This window comes from Solea solea, chromosome 9, assembly GCF_958295425.1.
Source record: "Solea solea chromosome 9, fSolSol10.1, whole genome shotgun sequence".
In the NCBI taxonomy this organism is placed as follows: Eukaryota; Metazoa; Chordata; class Actinopteri; order Pleuronectiformes; family Soleidae; genus Solea; species Solea solea.
This window is the reverse complement of record NC_081142.1, coordinates 13,211,986-13,223,505: the sequence shown is the minus strand read 5'-3', so window position 1 is coordinate 13,223,505 and position 11,520 is coordinate 13,211,986. Positions and strand designations below refer to the sequence as shown.

Here is an 11,520-nt window from a genome sequence, read left to right as displayed (position 1 = left end):
TCCTGCCTTTGATCAGAATATTTGCAGTTTCCACTCAGGTTACAGCTAAAAAAATACATTTGTAGGGTCCAATTTGTGACTATTTAATTGTATCAGACGGTCATGAAACGCAGGTGACAGATGTCTATAAGCCTAAAAATAAAATGGGGACTAAATCTTATGCCATGGAAGGAATCAAAACGCTGCGAGTTGTCCACTAGATGGCAGGCTTAACTATCTTTTGATCTTGTCAGTGTGGAACTGCTCACTTATATCAGTCTTTTGATGAATGCAGGATTCCTTGGCGGTTCTATCTTTCAGTATCCCAACTATTTTATTTTACATGTCCATCTGTATAGTAGAACAGAACGCACCTTGTGAAGTTTCAACCATTCTTTAACCTTTCAATTTCTTTGTTCATGATTGCAAAAAAAATTTGCATCGCTGAGAGGCTAATGAAAACTTCATGGCTTGATATCAGAAAAGTTTATTTTAAAGCTTCCCGGTGTCCTACTGGTAAATGTGAGCTTTTGCTGAGAGGGAGTAGGTGTCTCTTGTCAGTGACACGGTTAGCTGACGCCTGTACGCTGTTATCTCAAGGACTCCAACTCAACGGAAACCTTTGTTCCTGATGTTGCATGGACAGGAGGTGCTGATGATGGCACCACTAAAAGCCTCTATTTAGGGATCTGTTGCTCTCTGCCATGAGCAGTAACAGAGGTCATGCTAGCTTTTCTTGTGACACTATGGCAGCTGTCTTTTCTGACGTCTATTTTCTTTTTCCTTTTTAAAATGCATTGCATATGAATATATTGATGTTACAATATGTAATCTGAATTATACACAGGTTTATAGACGGGGTCAAACATGAGGTCTTTGATATCTTACCGAGCCAAGACGTGCCACCAGTAACCTTATAATTAATAATAGCTCTTTGAAAATCCATATTTTTAAGCATAATATGAGAGGATTTAGTGAGTTGTGATTGGAGGTCAACAACTGATTCGCTCTATTTGTTAGAGTCAAATATTAGCATTGGAAAGATAAGAGGGCAGACACTGATACCTTTCTTATATGTTTATTGGCTGGTCTAAAAAGGGCATAATAATTGAGTTTAAACCAATCTAAAATGATCCTCCCAATTGATATTTGTCAAGGTTGTGGTGTCTATTTGCACAGATATTGTATCACGTTTCTCTGACCTGTTTTCCACTATCAGGGTCCCCATGGGTCCTTAAAAGTATGTGAATTTGGCATTTGTGGTAGAAAGAAGTTAAGTTGATATCTAGGTAAATGTCTACCTTGTTTGTTACAACACTGCCTACTGTTTCATGCGTCCTGCATTGCTGCTTGTACGTAGATTTAGCCGAGTTGTAATCACTAGCGGTGTTGTGGACTCTCTCAGTTCTGCGAAGGGGTGCACGTGTAATCCTTGCTGTGGCGACATCTTAGTCACGTATACAGCTCAACATCTAGATAAGGGCTAAATTTAAGACTTTAAAATAGTTTTAATTGTTGTGGAAAATCAAAGGCTGACGTGAAACTGTCTCTTTCAAATCTACTGGCCATTCTGACATCAAAAGCTTCCTCTAATTAGTGTCAATAAACAGGCAGACCAAACGGTGGAAACAATTTGTTTGTAGTTGGCAAGGCAGTTCTTTCAGCTACAAAGCTACAGCTTCCTTGTTTACGTCACTTTGGCTGCGAGCCTGAGTGTGCACAGCTCACTCATTAATATTAAACTTCAATGACAAACCTGATTGTGAGCAGTATTTTATTATCACTGCCTTTTTTAAATGAGTAATGATCCCATGTCCCATACACTTGTGATCCAACACAATGACCAATAAAATACTTCCTGCCATTAAGGTTATATTACCCCTCAACGTGTCTTTTAAAACCTTCATTTTTTGAGGGTAATGTAGAAAGAAACGCACACTGACACAACACCTTGACTTCAGGGGGAAATTAGGACAACCAAGGTCACGTGGTCAGCCGACCATTGGGCCCGACAGAGAACTTATGGTGTTCAGGCATTTATTTACAACTAAAACAATTTTAAAATCAATTCTAACACACACAGGGAGCCAGAGAAGTGTGGGAAGTACAGGAGAAATGTGCTCATGCCTCTGGGTTCCAGTTAAAAGCCGAGCAGCAGCGCTCTGCACACATTGAAGGCGTGAAAAGTTACCACATCGGCTACGGTATGGCCTTTGATGAATAACTTAAACGAAAAAGTGAGCGGTGACGAAGCTTAAATAAATGTGTTATCAGCACTGGTTGAACCTTCATATCAGTTCCTCTACAATATAAGCAAAAATCACTAAGCAACACTCACTGTTGGCTGATACCGACATTACACACTATCTGGTCAGGTTGTTCAAAACTCATTTTCTCTATCAGCAGCATTACAGTCTTTATGTCGTTTGTGTGGAACTGTAGGAGAACAATTGAAATCTTGTGGAATGGTTGTTGGTGCCAGACCATCTGGTTTATTTCAGAAAACTGCTGATCTACGGAGATTTATTTTTTATCTTTGAATGCCTTGTTGATGCCACGTACAGCACCTCAAATAACCACTTGTTACAGTCAAGGTATGCTGGGAGATCACAGAACACATCAGACCTTGAAGCAGATGGGCTAGGTGTCCGTAGGTGTACGTAATCAAAATCAACCAGTGAGTGTGAGATAGCAGTTAAAACACAGGTGTTATTAATCAACCAGGGCAGAACACCTAACGATGTCATTAGTTACACCTGTGTACTCAAAATGGGTGTTCACATGTTCTGGATTGCGAACGGCCTCCCACCGACGTGTATCTTTCTCTGTCACGTTATGTCGCAGAAAACCACACCGGTGCACAAAAGCAGAGATAACGCGACTCATTTTTGAGAGATTTCACTCTGTTTCACTGTACATTGTGTTCAACAAAGAGGGCCGTTGAAAGAGATTACCCTTCTTAAGCTTTGCCTCTGTATTTGCGAGTGTGCCCCTCGTGAAACACAATACAGACAAGATTCTGTTTCCGTGCGGCTTTCTTGTCTTTGACCTGGTTGTGGAGATTGCGGAAAAAAACAACAGTAAGGTTTTTGGTTTTATGATGCAACTTGAATCTTCACTGTTAAGTGACACTAGCAGCCTCAACAGTCATGCTCAAAAAAACCACCAGGGATACTTAACATAAACAATGTGAAATTTGACACCAAGTCAGCAGCTGCTTTTTGATCATAAATACAACACAATTTTCTATACACAATAATATCAATAAAGAAAAGTTCCTTAACGTTTCACTCTAGTACAATACATTTTCTGTCAACACTATGGTTCAGAAGTCTTTTATAAAGAACCCTATTCGTCATAATGGAAGTTTCAGACACACAGATTTTCAAAGACAACTGTTTTGTCAAAAAAAACTTTTATTAACAAATGACAGTGTATGTACACTTTGATTTTTACATGTATTTACATCACCTAAAATCCCACTACGCCCTCAACAATTAATATGCTTAAATTAAACACAAAGAACCCCCCACATGTGCCACCTTTTATCTGGAGCAATTAAATTAACATGTCATATGCTCGTACCGTACCAGCAACAGTTTAGTTCACAGTGTGTCTTTGCAAAAACTACCAAATTCATGTCAAGTATATCAGCATGTTCAAATCCGTAGAGAGTCAGCACATACATGTTAGCGAGTTGACACAATTGTTTCAAGGGTTTCCACAGAAGTAGCCTATGGTAAGAGTGGTATAAGTACGGATCAAGTCAGTCTCAGTCCAAACAAGGACCTCTGTGTTAAAAAAAGGTGATATGATATTCAGGAAATGTTATCATGATTTATTTCAGAAGAAAAAGTCACCCATCGTAACATTTAAGAGTTCTTTTACCAAGTCACAGAGGTAGGGAGAGTTGTCGGAGCCTGCATGCTGACAGTGAGTTCTTTTTCAATATGCCAACAGAGATGCAAACTTTCAAAAACTACATCATTTATGACTTTTGAGAAAGTTACCCCCAGAAAAAGGAATTCAAATATTGTACGTGTATGTGCATTTACTCGGAAGATTGTCTTTCGACTATCATGCACTGTGCTGTGCATCCTCTTGACGGCCACAGAAATGTAGCTCAGTCCTCATCTGGTGTCCTTGTTCAACTATCGGATCTCCACTTTATGTGTGCAAACCAGGTCACTGTTTACCAGATTCCACATGCGCATGAGCTCTGATGGGAGCAGCTTGTGCACCACTATCATGCTCTTAAAGAAACAAGGTTCTCGGTTCAATTTACTGGTCTTATTTTTCACTAGGCCAAACGTCTTAAAGGCCTCATGCTTTATCGGAGTGATATGAAGGATCTCCAAACACATGCCCAAAAAGACATCGTCGATGGGGTAGAGCTCCAGGGTCTCGGCAACCCAGTAAAGCCGTTTCACAAGGCTCCCATCCATCAGAAAACCCCCTCCACCTGCATATGGGGGGTATAGTGTCTTGTTATATAGAGCTGGGGGTATGTAGTACTTGTTTTCTTTTTTGCGAATAGGCTTAGCCTTGAACATCACATCCCCCACAAACATGTCCTTGTTAGGGTTGGTGTTTTCAAGGTATTCAATGATGTTGTCCACGCTGACAAACACATCATCGTCCCCCTTGAAGACGTAGCGCACACTGGGACAGTAGATGTGGAACCATTTGAGGAAGTGAGTCTCTTTTAGTGTGAGGTTGAAGAAGCTATCCAAAAAATCCCATTGGAGGATATCCCCATAGATGTAGTTCTCAAACTCCACAAGCTTCTGATGGTTCGCTTTCTCTTCCTTACTAGACGACGTGCCAAGGAGGAAGAGGGTCTTTATCCTCTTGCCATCCACCACCCGCTCTTTACCCCAGGTTTTTCGGATGACTTCCCTGCGGTCATGTTGGGTGGCCACTGATTTGATTACCATGAGCAAATATATCTCCCCACTACACCTGTCTGGGTGGTTGAAAAGCATGGGGAAGAAACGACAGTGTCGATAAAGCAAGAACTGCTTAAAATTGTCCTCCAGGCCCTTGAACCAGTCCTGGCTGGAGAGGTTGAGGTTCGCACTGCAGTTGGAGCTGGTTATGTCCCAGGTTCTGGGACTGCTGTTCGCTGTGAATGTGGCCTCATGTATGCTCGGCAATACTTTCGGGTGTGGTTGTTGTTTATTGGTCTTCCAAAAACCTTTTAACCCCAGGAACGTTTTTTCTTCCATTACAGCTGCAGGCTCGACTCCTACCGAGTTGTCCATGCGAGCCTGTCTCTGGAGTTCGAATGGGACCACCATGTTGATACTCCCTCTCTGGACAACAGTCAGTGCCACCACAGCCAGGAAGAACATGACACTCACCTTCTTGTACACCCTCCACCGATCTCTGTTGTTGAACCTGGGGGAAGACATGGATCACAGATGTCAGTCAGAAATAAATCTTACAACACACACACACACAAAAAAAACATAACTGATGATGATTCACACAATGCAATGTACTTGGATACTTCGAAAAGGTATCAGCCTCATATGGAAACAAAATGGGTAACTTATTTGGGGGCACAACTGCTACGTTTTATATCAAAGTAATAATCTTAAAGGACAGTGAGGTGACAAGAGCAGATGTGTGGCTGTGATGAGTTACTGCATGCACCGTTCCCCAAACTGAAATAACCCATGCTGTTGTTTGTGGGGACCCTCAGGATGTTAACCTCCCAACAAGGGACAGTCACACTTGATCATCGGTGGAACCAAGTGAATTGATGTTAAAGGTGACTGATATGGAAAAATTATGCAAGCACAACGTTTCTCTTGTGACATTTCTTGGGTTGGGCTGATAACTTTTTGAAATACCATTGAATGTTCATGTTTCTTCCGGGATAAATAAAATAACAGCAATAAATGCATACTAGTTTCAAAATCATTCATTCTAAATTTTATGAAATTAAGCAATGTAAGTAAGAATAAAAAAAAGAGAAAGAAAACGTTCCCTGTAGGTGAAGTCCTATGGTTATGGGTTTTTTTTGTTTTAAAAAAAATATTATTAAAGCCATGTCTTGTGGATAAGGGATAACACAAACAAGAAGACAATTAGTTGTTCAACACGTCGTTCACAGACATACACACAACCACGGCCAGATAAAGCAGCACTTATCACTTTGCTATTTGCCCACTGTCACTTCTGAAGGAAGAGCTGGAATGTAGGGGTAAAGTGAAGTCAAACACTTGCACTTCAAAATGCTCACATTTCCATCGTGTCATGCCGGGGCTCGTCACAGTCACGACCCCGAGACACTCCCGAGGGGGGAAGTACAGGCCCCCTCTCTCCCTCTGAAACACTCGGTTCCTCTCGTAGTAAAAACTAAAACAAGCTAAAGCGAATTCACTTCGATTAAAAAAAAAAAGAGTAAGTAATAACGTAAAACGTACAACTCCTTGAATATTAAATGTATATTAAAATGAAAGCTTGGAATGTTGTAAAACCAGAATTACAACCACAATTATCTACATTTATAGTCGTGTGTCCTCCATAAATCAACGTCATGAAAAGATTGTACTTACATTTTCTCTGACTTTCTGTCCACGGACGTTGTGAGCGTTGTTACTTTGAGGTTTCTTTTAAAAAAATGTGGAGCAAACCAGAAGAGAGTGTTGTTTCGGGTTTTGTTTTTTTTGCTTGACTTTTTGACTTTTTTTTAGCCCAAAAAGATAAAAATAATAATCCTTTCCATGAAAACAGCTTTGGAGCAGACGGTGGAGTTGTCTTGGTGGTGGTGGTGGTGATGCTGCTGCTCCTGAGGACCTGAGCACAGACCTCTCCCTCCCTGTGTCCCGCTTTTAAACACTCTCTCTCTCTCTCTCTCTCTCTCTCTCTCTCTCTCTCTCTCTCTCTCCCTCCCTCACTAACAAACACACACACACACGCTGGTTTACATGTCTCCAGAGGACACTGCATTGACTTGCATTCATTTCCTGGAGACTTACTCCTTAAACCTTAACCATAACTAGCACTCGTCTAATCCTAATCCTCACCCTAACCTTGACCCCTAACCTTAACCTCAGCCTAATTTTAAAACATGTCTTCACCTAAAACTTGATTTTTGTCCCCAGAATGTGTCCCCACAACATTAGGAATACTATGTACACACAACCAGAGAGATAGAGAGAGAGAATTAGGCATTGGTTATTAGTGGTTAGTATATGTTAGGGATGTAGTTGTAGCTGTGTTGGACAATGGCTATTTTATTTACTTGTTGTATTTTATCTACTGTATATTTTATTCTGTATAGTTATATACTATGCAAATTGATTACTTGGTATAAAGGGACAGAATAAATAAGATTATTCTTCTTTCTGCTCCTTTTCATTCAAGATTTGGACAACTTTGTGTTTATATTAAATTGCTTTCTGAATGTGAATGAAATAAATAAACTCAACGAGTTGAGATGGTTAAAGTTACATAAAAGGACTGAGCAGTGCATTGAATGTCCTCACAACCATAGAGAGACAAATTTGTGTGTGTGTCTTACCCTGTGAGAATGTGGCTTCTGGTCTCTTTTGGACAGGAGTGTGGACGAAGGGAGGACAATGGTTCAGGTGACACGAGTGTCACTTTGCATTTATTCTCCATGGTTGAACTAAACCGTGAGACAGCCCGAAGGACAAAAAAGCTGCTGTTGAAACTCATTCGTGGGTCATTTTGTTCTGCTTATTCCGTGGTTTACAGGCTTTGCTTTGCTTTGTCAGTTATAGTGCATTGTTATTTGGCTGTAGAGTATGTTTGAGTTGCATGATGATTAATATTATTATTTATATTTGAGACGAATGCTGGCCGTGGACTTCTTGATTCTTTAACATACATAATAATCCATCTTAAAGAGGCTGGAGCCCTCACCCTGTTTAAGATGGCTTCTCATTTTCAAAAAGTGTTTGTTTGGGTTTAGCACCGAAATGTCACAGCATTGAAGTTATTCTTACAAGTTCAGGGCATGTGTGAGACTCTCCGTGATACTTAATGATCCATCCGGCTCTGGATCTGGATCTGGTCTGGCTCCTAAATGCATGGTAGGAGTGGCTCCACACACTGACACGGGACTTTTTTTTTTTTTTTACTAAATGATTTTATTTTATTCCCTGTTGCCCTGTTGTTAATGAACCATTTTTGATTTTTACAACCCACAATACAGTATGTGTATTGTTCAGGACATAACAAAAAAGAAAAAGCCATAAATCCTAAAGTGAAAAACCATGAAGAATAAACTGAAGAGAAATAGAATGTAGAAATAGAAATGTAAAACAAAATCTAGTAGATAATGAACAAGTAAATAAATGATGGTTATGACTGCAAGGAGAGTAAATTAACACATTATGCATAATATCAGGCACATACAGTAAAATGAGAGGAAAATGCTAAATATCAACAAGTGACATAGCAGCAGATTTGAGCAGCTAACACTTAGCTTCCTTGCAGTTTTGCTGGATTCCATCTTTCTCATTGACCAAAACATTTTATTCAATATAAATCCTAAATCAACATGACCTGCGGGTTGCTTAAGCTCGGAGTTAAACTCTGTAAATACTGCTCTGATATTCTCCTCCCTCTGCGCTTCTTTTTTTAAATGTAAGTAAGATGATGTGAATAATAATGTAAAATCATAGCGATGTAAATAACAAAGATAAAAATTATATAATGTCATGTAAATGTAAAGCCCAATAACCCAACAGTTACAATACTGTGCATGTTTAATTTCATCCCTCGTTATTGATCCTACATGATAACATTTGAAACCCCAGAGTTACTTTAACACAAGTTAGTGATCAGTCTTGTGTAAAGTACCTAAAAGGGGGTTCAGATCAGCAGCTCAAGCTAAAATCACTGATTTTAGGGTTAGTGAGGAGTAAGGATTGAGCCATGGTAACTCAGTCATCGGGTGTCTTTCAACTGGAAGGTTGTGAGTTAAATTCCTGGCTCTGCTACTCTATATGTGCCCTTCAGCAAGACACTTAAAGAGCCACTTCACCCCCACAAAAGAATACAGTTTTTCATTCATTTCCAGAGATAAATGTGTTATTGTATTTATATTACAGTGGCTCTGAGATACATGTGTCATTCCCACAACAACAGAGGAAGTTGGGATTGAAAAAAAAAAAAAAAATACATTTGACAAAAAGTCGGCGACAACATCACTTCCTTCAAAGAAAATAAAAGCCCTGCACTGCTCTTTACTGTGATTCTGTCAAGTTTTATGAGTAAAAGATCTGAAAAAAAAGGTCAAATTTGGTCAAAGGAAGTAAACACAGCAGCATCATAATGATTTTTAAGTTTATTCTTCATTTGACCAAGTGGGGAAAAAATGGGTGAAACCGACCTTTAATCCCATGTTGAAGCCTGTGAATGGGTGAATGGCAAAAACTGTCGTGTAAAGCAACTCATCAAGACAAGAAAAGCTCTCTATATAAATACAGACCATTACCAACTCTTCTTCTTCTGATTTAATTTGGTAGTAACGAGTAACAAAGATAGTTAGAGGAAATGTAGTGGAGTAAAAGAAAATAAAGTAAAGTACAGATGTGTGAATTTCTTTCGTATTTGTACTTTGTTACATTGTAACACTGCATGTGATGCGCAGTCAAATCACACGTGCTCGTCAAACTCCCACTTCCAGCAGAAGCATGAATCCTACTGCATGCCAAGATATGAAGGAAACAGTGTTTGCAGGGACAGGATACAGTGACAATACATGTGTGATTTCTAAACAACGATCAAAACACATCAAAACAAAAGCACTCCCTTATCTATTTTTGTTTTACAAAAATAACCGTGGTATTGTATTGACGCAGCAGTGTCGTCTGTTATTTCGACTGTAGAGCACAAAAATATTTACAGTACACTTTGTTCAAACTCAGGTTGTTAAAGTGAAGAGAGTCAAACTGAAAGTGAAGAGAGTCAAACTGAATGGGCTCGTAAAAGAGATTAAATGCACCCTTCAGTTTGTAGTCCAGGAACCGTAGAAGTCATGTGGACCATTCATAGATTATATGTCTATAATTTCAATAAAATAAAGTAGAATCTGAAAATAAATACATATGTAATGTGAATATAGGTGGGAAATTGCAGATCCAAAACGAAATACATTCTTTTGGTTTCTCCCCCCCCCCCCCCATTTATAACTCAAAAGAGATTCACTGTTTCTGCAACCTTAATCGTAACATTTTATTTGACATCAGTCCTTTAAAATAACCACTTTCAGAGAGTGAGAGGCACTGGAAACCACTGGTCTTATACAACAGAAGATTAATTTTGGATTTGGTGTTTCACGTCTCACTGATATTGGCATAGTTGTGCAGTAACCTTCTGATGTCAGTGAGTGTGCTGTGTCACTGTGCTTCTATTCTATTCTATTCTATTCCAAGGATGTTTAATTGCCCATAAGTGACATATTAATCCTTTATCATTCGGAAAGGGTTATAGAACTTTTGCCTACAGTTATTGGAAGCCAAAAGAAAGTCATGTCATGAACCACGAGTTGTGTTTTCTCTTCAGTCATCGATTTAGATTTTTTCTCTTCAGCTCTCTAACTTGAAAAAAGGACTTGGTGATGACTGAGACACTGATTGCACAGCTGTCACCACCACAGCCACACTCTTAACCCGGTGCTGTGGCAAACTGTGCTATTCCTCCTCTTTATGATCTGGGGAAAGAACAACAAAATGTCTCTAGGCTTAAAAACAGGGATTTTTCAGTTTGCACACACAGCTGCAATTCAACAATCTCTTCTTCCTCTCCTTCTCTCTCCATTTCCTGGATCCAGCCGGTCATCCTTCTCAGGCCCATGTGCATCCTGTTGCCTGCTGGCGGTGTTTTTTCCCGTTTTGATTTTTTTTTTGTTCCTCTCTGTGGATTCTAGGTCTGTGATTGCTGCAGATGAGCAAAGTGTTGACGGACACTGCAGTCACTCATCTTGACCTTGGCTTGAAAGGTTTGTCACTGATGTCTAAAAGAGGCAACGGCCAGTAAGGACAACCAGTAAAGTAAACTTAAGTATGACATTCGTGTAGCTGTACTTTACTTTGTTATTTATATTTGTAGCGACTCAGTGGAAACTGAGGTTGGGAAGCCCACTTTTTCAAATATACTACCCCTATTCTAGTAATACAAAGCTAAATGCAAATCAGTGAAGTATTCCTTTAACCCACAACCTTCCAGTTGAAAGACAACTCACCCTACCACTGAGCTACCATGGCTCAATCCTAACGCCTCACTCCTCAGTAGAAAACAACTGTTGATACTTAAGTACAGTAAATGTCAAGACTTTTACTTCAGTAATATTATAAAAAGGTGAGATCAACATCTACCTTCTACATTTTGTGGTCAGATACTTGTACTTTTGCTTAAGTATCAATTTAAGGGACTTTATACAAGACAGAGGAGAAGTGAACTTTGCGAACACAGGATCTCTGACGTCTTTGTTTCTGCAACATTAAATTTGCACTGACTGATATTGTACCATAGTGATGCACCCACTGATATTTATAT

General features: G+C 39.5%; 1 protein-coding gene across 1 annotated transcript; it reads right to left on the bottom strand.

Annotated features, from left to right (window-relative positions):
* Positions 1–3,377: 3,377 nt before the first annotated feature.
* b3gnt7 (UDP-GlcNAc:betaGal beta-1,3-N-acetylglucosaminyltransferase 7) lies at positions 3,378–6,804 on the bottom strand. Its single transcript, XM_058639442.1, has 2 exons — positions 6,546–6,804; positions 3,378–5,379 (listed from the first exon to the last, which is right to left on the bottom strand). Coding segments are annotated over exons 1-2 (1,251 nt in total). The 5' UTR covers positions 6,548–6,804; the 3' UTR covers positions 3,378–4,130.
* Positions 6,805–11,520: the final 4,716 nt, after the last annotated feature.